Consider the following 12,937-nt stretch of genomic DNA (forward strand, 5'->3'; position numbering starts at 1 on the left):
AGCTAGAGAAAAGTACATGTTGAGAAAATAATAAGGAAGATAAAATACATTTACAGTACTGTATTTATCAAAAAAAATATTGTCATGTAAGTGGACATATGCTGTTCAAACCTGTGTTGTTCAAGGGTTAACTATACTAGTATTTCTTTCCCTTATTGACAATAGGCTAAAATTCGAGAGGTAGATAATCTGTCCCATGTTTGTGTCTAATGAGTTATTTGCATAGTTCACCTGTTAACTATACATCCTAAATACACAGGGCACTATCACAAGTGCTATGAGAAAAAAATTCCTTATACCTAGACTCCACAAATAGTATAACAGAATTCTGCTATGTATTGGCAGAGAAAGAGACATGTTCTTTTTTTTTTTTTTTTATAATCTACATATGCTGTGATAGTGAACAATGTTCTGAGTTCAGCTTTGCCTTGGTTGAAGCTTGATTTCATTCTTTGTTGTTATCTGGGGTAGATCCTTGAATAGATAACATGGTTTGATAGAATGGCTCTGTTGTGAGTCATGTAAGACAAGGGAAACAGTTTTTGTCAGTTTTCCCTTGTTTAAAACAAGAAAAGACTAGACCAGTGGTCTTTAGACAGTTTCCTAAGTGTATTTAAGGTATAAATTTACATGGAATAAGATGTCCAGAACTTAAGCTTTTAGCTCAGTGAATTTTGAAATTTATGTTTATACAACGTGTTCCTCCTACAACTACTTGATGACTTCTGTCACCTAAAAGATTTAAAAAATTTTAAACAACTATACATTCTCTTACATATTTTTAAGTTGACATTGAACATTTTTTGTTTCAAGATTAAATGGTTACATAGGATGTAATAGTTGACACAGTGAAAAGAGTAACATTTTATTTTATTATTTTTGAGAGAGAGAAAACGCAAGCTGGGAAGGGGCAGAGAGAGAGGGAGAGAGAGGATTCCAAGCAGGCTCCATGCTGCCAGCACAGAGCCCACTGTGGGGCTTGAACCTACAAACTGTAAGATCATGACCTGAGCCGAAACCAAGATCAGATGCCCAACTGACTGAGCCAGTTGGTGCCCCCAAAGAGTAACATTTTAAAATAGAGAGTGGTTAAATCACTCTCCTCATACATGGATCTGGTAGCATCCAAATACTATAACACTTGATAATTACTATTTCTTTCTATTATTTCACTGTCAGAAGTATTTATCCACTTATTTCCTATTATATAAGACTCAAAGTGTTAAATTTATTTTTGATTGAGTTATTTCTGTTATTAATAGCACACTTGATTAAAACTATATATTATAAAGTTTGATAAGTTATTTGACATAAAATTATTGGAAATGCATGTTTAATTAGAGATACTGATTGTTTTTTTCAATTACTTCCTGTGTCTATGAATAAATATTATGCTGGGCATAGTGAGACAATTCAACATCTATTCATATTTTTGCTTCTTAAAGATCTAAGTGCTAAAGAACCTTTTTCACATAAATAAGTACATGAGTATGAAAATAATCCTTAAACTTCTTCTAAATTATATGCCCCAAATCACAGGAAGCTCTACTATCAAGAAACATTTTTAATAATCTCACAATTGTAACCTACACTAGGCCTTCCTTAAAATATTTTTGAAGCACTGTCTTAGAAATCAGTTGTCTTGTAAAAGTTTTTGTTAACCAGTGTTTAAAATTGATTCTTTTTTCCAACATTTAAATTATCCTTTGGTTTGGTTTGGTGGTTTTTATACTCCAGGGCAATGCACCATTGTAATATTTCAAATGGAAGTGTTTTGTTTTTTTAAGTAGGAGAACAAATCTGGCAGGAGATAGCTTGACATCAGAGGCATAATCAAGTCAGGTTTTGGAATGATATGTGGAAATTGAGAATTTTAGATGTTGATTCCCTTAAGATTATTTACGTTCTGTATGCCATAGAAAATCTTTATATAGCCCTTAAGTAGTGTACATGGTCCAACGTAAGGATTGCTGGATTAAGATGGTCCCGAAAATTGCTTCCAGCATCCTGATGCTAAATCCCAAGTAACATGATGTATTCAGGATTTTTTGGCAGCCATGGTGATGATGATGTGGAGTGAGAGACTTAATTTTGAAATCTTATTTTTTATTCCATAATGTTGAAATAAAATGCCAAAGTCTTTTGATTTTTTTATTCTTTTGGAACTTAAGGTTTCTAACCAGTGTGGGTATTGTCCAAAATGTGGAAAAGAAAAGGAAAATCAGACAAAATGCCAAAGTTGTGGTATTCTTTTTCCTAAGGATGTGCAAAGAAATTGCAGACAAGCTATAACTTTGAGTGAATCTACTGGACCATTATTAAGAACATCAATTCATCAGAATTCTGGAGGACAGAAGTCACAAAACACAGCATTATCATCCAAGAAGTTTTATGGCAACAGTCTGGGAAAGATTCCAGTTGATATTATTGTGAATTGTGATGATAGTAGACAGAATTATTTGCAGACTAATGGGAAAGTCATTTTACCTAGGGCAAAAGTAGCCAAACTCACAAACCTGAAAGAAAGGAAAACAAGCCTGTCAGACCTAAATGATCCAAGTAAGTATTTTACTCCCTTTAGTATTATTTATATCAATCCAGTATTTTTTACATATGTTTTTAATGTGAGCATGAGCATATTTGAGAAGTATAGTTTTAATAGGTATTTGTGTCAGTTATATAACATGTTCTTTGGGTAGATGATTAAAACTGTCCATGTAGTTGGAAAATAATAACTGACTTTGTTTTCACCCCATCCATCTTAAATAGTGGGGAGGTGGGGGGAGCACAGACCTTGACCCCGGTCTTAGGTCAAGTGCCAGTTATGCCCAAATTTCTAACTTTGGTCCAGTTCATTTAATCTCTCTGATTTGTAAATGGATTGTTTTCTGCCTGATAGGGTTTTTGAGGAAGTAAATGAAGTAACATATAAAGTGCCTACCATAGCCCAGTAAATAAAGTGTTTGACATGTAGAAAGAACTCAATGAAAATTAGTTCTCTTACCACATTTACTCTTCCCTTAAATCTTTTTTTTTTTTAAGTTTATTTATTTATTTTGAGAAAGAGAGTGAGAATGAGAGGAGTAGGGGCAGAGAGAGAGGGAGAATCCCAAGCAGGCCCCACACAGTCAGCATGGAGCCTGACATGAGGCTCAAACCCTTGAAGTGTGAGATCGTGACCTGAGCTGAAACCAGGAGTCAGACGCTCAACCAACTGAAACACCCAGGCACCCCATCTTCCCCTAAGTCTTTTTCTTACCTTTAGATATATGTGTGTATATGAAATGCAATACTGTTTGTAATAAGTAGCGAAGATTAGAAACAGGGAGTAGTTGAATAAACTATAGTGTACATAGCTGTAAGAGGAGAGAAAGATCTCATTTAATATTCTATAGAGTGAGTTTTAAGATCTTTAATAACATGAATAAAGCAAAGTACAGATCACAGTAGATAATGTGCTACCCTTTGTTTGTGAAGGTGGGAGAATGAATATAGGGAATTTTTTTTTAAATGAAAGATACACTAAAAACTAATTTTAAAAATAATTGATTAGAAGGGAGGAAACAGTGTAGGAATTAGGGATAGATGCCAGATATCTCCAAACATACCTTTTTTGTAGATTTGACTTGAGAACCATGTAAATGTTTTACATGATTATAAAGCAAAATTAAATAGGAAATTTAAAAAAATCAAAACCAAGATGAAACTAATGACCTAATTATATATCTGGTTGGTGGCTTGAACACACAGAAGAATTATTTCAAATGAAATTAAATTAAAATAATACTGTGGCTATGCATTCCTGATGTGATATATTTTAAGGTCAAACAGAATTGCAAAGAAATTCTAAGTGCATTCAGTAATACTGTTAATAATATTGGTATTGCTATTTTTTGTATTGTTATTTTTAAACACATATATCGATAAAACAAATAAGCAATTTTATTATTATCTCCAGAATCCAAGATTTTCAGTGTTAGAGCAAAGGAATTCAAAAGTAAAGTCAAAGAAGTAACAATCTCATAATTTTAAACTTGGATTGGAGAGAATGGCATGAAATTATTATATATATTCTCTTAGATAGAAGTGAACAATTCTATTTCCCATATTTATGTTTTTGAATACTACTTCTCACTAAAAATAAGTAGAACTCCTCAGAGAAATGGCTGACTCCAGGTCTGGAGCAGGAGTGTATGAGATAAATCTAGATCATTTACTCATATCAGGAAGCATGGAAGCAGTCAAAAACTACTATGGACATGTTCAAAAGACACAGGAGCTAAAATGAAAGGGCTCCTACTGACCAGTAATGGGACTGTATGAGTCACAAAAGGTTTCATAACTGCTATTTATTGAAATATGCCAAATATATTAATTTTTTTTTTTTTTTTAGCTCGCAATGATATCATCTCCCTACTCCCCCAAAAGAAAAAAAGCGCCCAGTTGGTTACCTTTGGAGGTTGCTTAGGTTCCAAATAATTACTCTGAAAACTGGTAAATGAAAGGGGATGACATAAAAAATTTTTTCTTAAAGTAGATTTTACTTTCTTTAACGTTTATTTATTTTTGAGAGAAAGAGCACGCGGGAACATGAGTGGGGGAGGGGAAGAGAGAGAGAGGGAGATACAGAATCTGAAGCAGGCTCCAGGCTCTGAGCTATGAGCACAGAGCCTGATGTGGGGCTCGAACTCACGAATTACAAAATCATTACTTGAGCCAAAGTCAGACACTTAACCGACTGAGCCACCCAGGTGCCCCTAAAAATAAAAAAAAATTTTAATCTGAGAAATATGTCAAGTTCTATTTTAATTCAGTTCAATAGAAAAACCTTAGCTCAGCGGCCCCTACCTAGCTCAGTTGGGAGAGCATGCAACTCTTGATTTTGGGGTCATGAGTTCAAGCCCCACAATGGGTAAAGAAATTACTTAAGTAAATAAACTTAAAAAAAAAAAAAAAAAAAAAAGCAAACCTTAGCTCATAACAGTGCATTAGCTTATTTTTCAAAAAGAACTATTAAAAAAATTATAACTGTGATAGGTATCAGCCAACAAACACATCTGTTATGATACTATGATGATGTTAGTATTTGATGAATATTTTACAATACATTTTAGTGTTTTATCAGTGCGATATTAAATATTGTTAAAATAATTTAAATCTTTCCTAATAGTGAAGGTTTTACATTTTTATGGTTAGATATGAAGAAAACTTACTTATTAGTTACTGGGTACTATTACTGAGCCAAATGCTATACCATCCTGATGAAGTTTCTAGGATGAGAGAACTGGAACTTAAGGCTAATGTGATTAAGTTAAAAAACAATAAATTCACGTGGTTTTGAAGTGGCTTCAGTAGTTTACTATTCAGAACTTAACCTAGGACCATATCAACCATGCATTAAAACTGTAAGACATAAATTTGTTCCCCTTCCTTGCTCAAAAAATGAACAAACAAAACAATTGAAGACTAAGTATTTTCTATTAAAGTCCATGGAAAAATATGTTTTAAGGACATTTTATACTAGTAATAAAAAATATCATTTATTGAATGCTTACATGCCTTACTTTGTGGTAAAGGTATAGACACTAACCAAGTTTAGTTTATTGTAAAAATTATTATAACATGTGAGGTAGGTACAGATATATCCCATTTTATTAATGAGGCAACCCATGATTAAGAAGATTAACTTCTCAATATTATTATATACATAAGGACTGTTGGAGTTTAGACTCTAGAAAACAGATTTTTCTGGTTCAAAGTCTTGTTTTCCTTGTATAGTTAATTATTCTTAAATTCGTGTTCCTATTAAAATAGTTTATTTTCATGAAACTTCTCTTATGTCTTGGGTGGTCAAATAATAAAATGTACAGTGTCTGAAGTAGTGGTGATAAATTCTGTATAGAAAAGTGAAGCAGGTCCAGGGAATAGAGAGTGCTAATTGTTAGATGTCAAGATGAAGAAGGGTGATATTTTAAAAAGGTGGTAAAATAGGCACTTCTGATAAAGTAACTTTTGAATAGAGCCCAAAACGAAGTAAGGAGAAAGACATGCTGATATGTATGGAAATAAGGTTGGAATGTAAGTACAAAGACCCTATATTAATCTGCTTGAGTTCCCATAACAGAATACCATAAACCAAGTAGTTTAAACAACAGAAATTTATTTTCTCACAGTTCTGAAGGCTGGAAGTCCAAGATCAAGGTGCCATTACTTTGTAGACAGGTGCCTGTTCACTGTGTCCTTACATGGCCCATCTTCTGTGCTTCCACACACAGAGAGAGAAATCTCTGCATTTCTTTTTCTTATAAGGACATCAGTCCTATTAGATTAAGTCCTCACCTTTATGAACTCATTTAATCTTTATTACCTTCTTATCAGCTCTATTTCCAAATTTGGTCACAGTGAGGGTTAGAGCTTTAACATATGAATTTTGAGGGGACACAATTCAGTCCATCATAGACCCTGATGCAGAATCTTATATATTACATAGGATGTATTCTATATACAGAATGAAAGCAGCTATGAGACAAGCTTTTTAAGTATATGTTTGTTGTCTTTGCACACTTCTCATTTCCTTTGAAATTATGGTGACATTGAGCACAATCCGCATTTATGTTAAGTTACTAAAACAAGAGGTATATAGTACAATTCTATCTGTTGCAGCTTTGGGGCTTTAAAGTAAGTTTTAAAGTACATATAGATGTTTTAATGTCTGTTAAGCACCATAAAAATAATTGTCAATAGAACAGTAGACTTCCCCCTTAGTATATATTCATATATAATATATTTCTGTATGGTTTTTCATAAATAAAGCAGTTCATGAACTTTTTTTAAAGCTTACATATATCAGTCATTGTGCCAAATCTTTTACGTATTAAATCATTTGTTCTCATAACAGGTCCTTTGCAATAGGTACTATTTTTGTCCCTAATTTCACAGAGGCAAATAGTAAGTTACAGAACCCTAACTTTCAAATGTGTATAAATGTATTTAGATCTTGTAATCTGGCATGTTAGATTTTCTGTTAATAAAATAACAGTTCTGAAAAAGATCCAGCTTTAGCATTTGCTTCCAAGACTAGATAACAAAATAAAAAAGACAGGTAAATGGTGATGGAAATGATGCCTCTCTGGGGCATATTTAGTAACTAAACATTTACATGTGGGTTTCTAAAAAAGAAAAATGCTTCTTCAAGTTTATGTGTTCTTCCAACACATGATTTTTGAATTGTTTTCTTCACCAGGCAGTTTTAGACTGGGAGTATAGCAGTGGACAAGGCAATGATCTCATAGTTTATATGTAGTGGGGAGAGAGCAAGTAAACATCTAACAACAGAAAACAAAAAGCAACAGAAAATTTATATCAGTTGTTGTGAATAAGCCAACTATTTGCTTCCTTTAGATTGGGTAATGAATCAAAAAGCTAATATTTAATGACCAAAATGCAAAGTGTTAGGGGAATTGCAATCCAGACAAAATCAAACTTTGATGTTTGAGGAACAAAATAAATGGATGGTGTGCTTGGTGCATAAAGAGGGAGAAATGGAGCAGTATGAGAAAGTTGGAGAAGTAGGCAATGGCCAGATTATATACATTTATAAACCATAAAAGGGTTAGGATTTGACTCAAGTGCATTGTGGGTGGCTTGCGGAAATTATGATATAAAGATGGATTTGTTAAGATCCAATATCATTATTCTACTCACGTAGAAGATATAAGAGCAAATTCCCTTCATTAATGTCTTTTCAGGTCCACATTCATTTACTCCACAGAATTTACTGAGCAATTTGACACTGGTTCATGTTCTCCTAAGGACCAATTGCGATTTTAGTGATTTCCTATGTAAAATAAAATTATTTGGTCACATGGAGTTTCACACACATTTACAATGCATGCTATTTTGTGCACAGTTTCTGTGCAGGTTATCTTTATACTTGAGACTTTCTAGAACTCTGAAATAGATCTATGACATATGGTTAAATTTTGCTGTAACTTGGGTGTATATCTTGTGTGGGTGATGGTAATGGACTATAGAATACTTTCGTATTTGTAAGTCTATATAAAAAATGCCAGTTCTTATCCTTTCTTCATTTCTAATTGTCTTCAAATTTAACTTTTCATCAGATAGAATGGATTGTGTCTTCTTTCATTTTTATTAATCTTGGTTCTAGAAGAGATCCAAAGCAAATTTGGTATATTTCCCATTAACTGACAGAAATGAAATACCTGAAGTATTTAACATTTTCTTTATAGTCATTTTGTCCAGTGATGATGATGATGATGATGACAATGACAGGACTAACAGAAGAGAAAGCATATCTCCTCAACCTGCTGATTCAGCATGTTCTTCCCCAGCACCATCCACTGGAAAAGTAGAAGCAGCACTAAATGAAAATATCTGTAGAGTAGAGCATGAACTAAGAAGCATTCCAGCAGATTCAGAGTTAAATACATTTACATTGCCAAGAAAAGCAAGAATGAAAGACCAGGTACTTTTCACATTTATTGACCTTTTACTCAGATTGACTCTCCCCTTTGGGATGTAAATTTTTTTTTGGAGGGTAATTTGACAGTATCTTAAGGAGAAAGAATTATTTATTAAGTAGGGCTTAAAATACCACTTGGAAGTTTATTTAAAAGAACATTAAAACATACAAAAACAGATTTCTATTAAACTAAAAGCTTAAAGTGTAAAAAATTTCAAAACAAAGAAAAAACACCAACCTTACAAGTGAAATATAAACACATACTCTTGTATAATCTGGTGGACAGGAAGAAGCTATATCACTGACTTTTAGGATTTCTATGGTGCTGGTAGGAGGAATACCAAGGTACAGAAATACATGCATATTTTCTTTTTTATGAAGAACTTTTTAAAAAAATAAAAAACATACATGTTAAAAAATTAACATGTGTGGGTGCCTGGGTGGCTCAGTTGGTTAACTGTCCCACTCTTATTTTATATTTTATTTTGTGTATGTGTGTATTTATTTATTTATTTAGAGAGAACATACAAATGCAGGGGAGGGCCAGAGGGAGAGAGAGAGAGAATCCCAAGCAGGTGGAATAGAATCCTCATTGAGTGCAGAGCTCGATGTGGGGCTCGATCCCATGACCCTGAGATCATGACCCAAGTTGACATCAAGAGTTGGGCGCTCAACTGACTTGAGCTCCCCAGGTGTTCCAAACATCCTAACTCTTCATTTTGGCTCAGGTCATGGTCTCACAGTTTGTGAGATCAAGCCCTCCATTGGGGGCTGTCAGTGCAGAGCCTGCTTGGGATTCTCTCTCTCTCTCTACTCCTTCCCTGCTTGCGTGCATGTGCTTACACTCTCTCTCTCAAAACAAGCTTTAAAAAAAAAAAATTACGTGTGTGTGTAAATGTTAGGAATTGTTATCAGTATAGATAAAATATGGAAACATACATACTCAGTTGTTAAAATGGAAAAATAAAGTATGATGATAGAAGAAATATGGACTAATATTTTTAATATAATCTTGGGAATGCCTTTCCAAGTATTTCAGCGCAAGCAAAAATAGTAAATAAAGAGATGAATATATATTATTAAATGAAAAGTACAGAACACTGTACCAAAATACCATAAACTGAATTTGATGGGTAGATGTGAGTGGGGGAAACAGTGAACTGTGTGACAAAGTGTGAGTTGGTCCTTCATAGAAGCAAACCATAGAAAAATGAATAAAGGAAATGAATAGAGTTTTTACAATGTAGTGAAGTACTGAAAATGAAATTAAAATACATTTTGTTAAAAAAAAATACATTTTGTTAACTGTCAGATTGTTGAAAATTTTTAAAGTATATAATAGTCTGTAATTTTGGTTAGTGTTGGAGAAATAGAGTGTTGGGTGTGTAAATTGGTATAGGTATGCTAGAGGCATTAGTTTATACACACACACACACACACACACACACCATGATTGAGCAGCAAAAATGCTTGGAGGAGAATAGTGTTGTCATGGGGTAAGATCAGAAAGAACTCACATGTCCAGCATAGGAGGGTTCAGTTAAATAAATAATGGATTTCCATATGATGGAGTTTGTGAGTGAACAGTTTTCATACTGGCACAGTGAATAGTAAGAGTTTCTCAGTGCTCTTTTAGAGGCTCCTTGGGAAAGATGTGGACCACTCGTTTCTAGACTCAGTCTCTCCACTTTGGATTCAACTGGAGCAGCTCTTATAATTACCAATTTTATTATTGAGCTAAATGACATTTATTTGAAGAAATAATTCTGAAACTGAAAAAGCTTTTAAACCTCTTTAGTAGGTTTCTGTTAATAATTTGGGGAAATATTCATGATTAATCTGTTAATGAGCCTGAAAACTCAGTGTTGAGAAATAAATATGTGTGTGTGTGTGTGTGTGTGTGCGCACAGTTGTAGAGATATAAGTATATATACATACATAATATTTTAATACATATTTTTACCTATACCATAGATCATGGAAATGTTTCTAGAGGGACAGTGGGAGAATAGTGCCTGTCTCTATGCAGTGGTTTTGTTTTTTTCTTGCTTTCTATCAAGATCATGTTTTATTCTTGTGATAATTATTAATAAAGTTTTTAGTGTAACTTTAGTTACATTTAAATTATATACTCCTAAAATGGTATTTTATATTATGATTAATTTGCATGTGGAAGTGACTGAAATTTTAACAAATCAAGTACATTTTAAAATATGTTAAAGAATCTTTTTGTAGTGTAAATAACCATTCCCCTAAATTATCTGTTTTCTAAAGAATTGCTGATTTAATCCAAATATTACAGCCACTATCACTATTACTAGCTAATTTTTATCCAGCATTTTACTGTGCATGAAGCGTTGTGCTCAGCTGCTTATATACTCTACATCATTTGAATAGATACTCTTCTATCTATTTTAGTTTAGGAAAAGAGTTTTAGGAAAGGAGTTTAGGAAAGGAGTTATTATTGTTTTAAAAATCAGATAATTACAAGGTGGTATAGCTATGATATGGACCTAGGTAGTCTGATTTCCCAAAGTACATTCTTGGTGCTATGCTGTTACTGTAATTTCAAGTAATGACTAGGTGTAAAGTATAGTATAGCTGGACAAAATAAGGATTTCTGTTATATGAAATCAATAAATATTTACATCCTCTGTTGAAGTAAAATTAGTCTTTAATATTTTGATAATTATGTTTTTTATGTTGGGTCTTCTTTGCATATGTCGGCTTAGTTTCAACCTTGTTTTAGTTGCTTATAAAGTGAAAACATTTTTTTTCTTTTTCAGTTTGGTAATTCTATTGTCAACACACCTCTAAAACGTCGTAAAGTGACGTCTCAAGAAACTTTAGTTGATCCTGTATCTTTAAGCTGCCAAAGTTCCTTTGACAGTGTCATTTTAAACTGTCGAAGTATACGAGTAGGAACACTCTTCCGACTATTAATAGAACCTGTAATTGTAAGTACATTCTTAAGCTTTTTACTGTACCAGTTATAATTTTCAAAATTACATGGCTAAGGCTAATATATAATATTTTAAAACTTATAAATTAAAATATTTAATAGAATATTAAAAATTATTTCAAGATTTCAAATTGCTTTAAGGGTATATAGACAATTATAAATAGTTCCTTACAGTAAAAATCATTGGATAAAAAATTCTAATGTAATGTTCAAGGTAGTGACATATCCATCATAAGAAGATACTTACTCTCACTGAGTTAGAAAACTAATATGTTACTATTTTATTCTCATGCCAGCTCAGTGCGTGAAAAGAGTATTTTAAAGAATGATAATGAGAGAAAGATGAATTCAAAAGCTTTGGGGTCTGTAGAAAAATGTCTTGCAACATTAAGACTCCTAGAAATAGATTATTGGAATACAGTCACCACACAAGAGGCGCTGTGCTTTTGGACTAGTTCAGTGTCCAGGAAGCCCAAAGGACTTTCTGTAGTTCCTTTATCTTACTTGTCATCCATGTTACTCTGCTGGCACCAATTTAATTCAAATGTTTATTTTGCATTTGAAATTTTAATATAATTTTAATATAACCAGCTTTCTTAGTCATCATTTTTCTTCTTCCTAATGTATTCTGTACATTATTGGTAAATTAATCTTCATTTAACACTACACTTAGTTTGTAAGCTTTTATTTTATGATTGCTTAACTTGGCGTCCCCAACTGTCTGTTTTCATCTATTGTTTGAAGCCTGGTCCCCTATTATTGTTCTTTAGACATAAAGTAGTGTCTTTAAGAAAACACATTATGCCACATAAGGAAAGTTAAAAGGTAGTTATACTGTTGCTATTTAAATTATGGTAAGTAATAGCTATTTATTTTCTAGGATTCATAGTTTCAGGATACAATATGGCCAAATATGGCCAAAAAGAAAAAATATATATAGGTTAGTATAGGAGAAAATGATATATGGACTTGATTTCTTATCAGAGCAAAACAGTATGTGAAACCTAAATTTTTTTTTTTAATTTTTAATTTTTGTTTTTTTACTCGGGGGGTGCAAATGGGGGAGGGGCAGAGAGAGAGATTGGGATGAAGAGAATCACAAGCCGACTCTATGCTATTAGCATAGAGCCCAATGCAGGGTTGGAACTGTGAGGGCATGACCTGAGCCACAATCAAGAGTCAGACACTTAACTGACTGGGCTACCCAGACGTCCTGCGTTTTTTTGGTTGGTTGCTAGTTGGTTGGTTGGTTGGTTGGTTTTTTTGTTTCGTTTTGTTTCGTATTTTTTAATCAAAAAACTCCAGCTTCTCACCATTTAAAAACTTAGAAGTACTCCAGAGATTTAAAGCAAATTATATATAGACTAGACAATCCATTATTACCCAATAACATTGTAACATATGTCAAGGTTGTCAAGGATTTATGAAATTTGTGTTTTGTTACAAGTCTTCATAGGACAGATTATCTTTCCTGGTTTCTGTCAGTTAAC

General features: G+C 32.9%; 1 protein-coding gene across 2 annotated transcripts in view; it reads left to right on the forward strand.

The window, feature by feature from the left end:
* SENP6 (SUMO specific peptidase 6) overlaps nt 1–12,937 on the forward strand; it is a 116,045-nt gene that overhangs the window by 68,218 nt on the left and 34,890 nt on the right. For both annotated transcript variants that reach the window (XM_042939197.1, XM_042939198.1), the window contains 3 exons: nt 2,262–2,559; nt 8,253–8,488; nt 11,272–11,442. In XM_042939197.1, the coding sequence (XP_042795131.1) occupies nt 2,262–2,559; nt 8,253–8,488; nt 11,272–11,442 (705 nt within the window). The remainder of the gene's footprint in view (nt 1–2,261; nt 2,560–8,252; nt 8,489–11,271; nt 11,443–12,937) is intronic.

The sequence above is a fragment of the Panthera leo genome, chromosome B2 (assembly GCF_018350215.1).
Source record: "Panthera leo isolate Ple1 chromosome B2, P.leo_Ple1_pat1.1, whole genome shotgun sequence".
NCBI lineage: Eukaryota > Metazoa > Chordata > Mammalia > Carnivora > Felidae > Panthera > Panthera leo.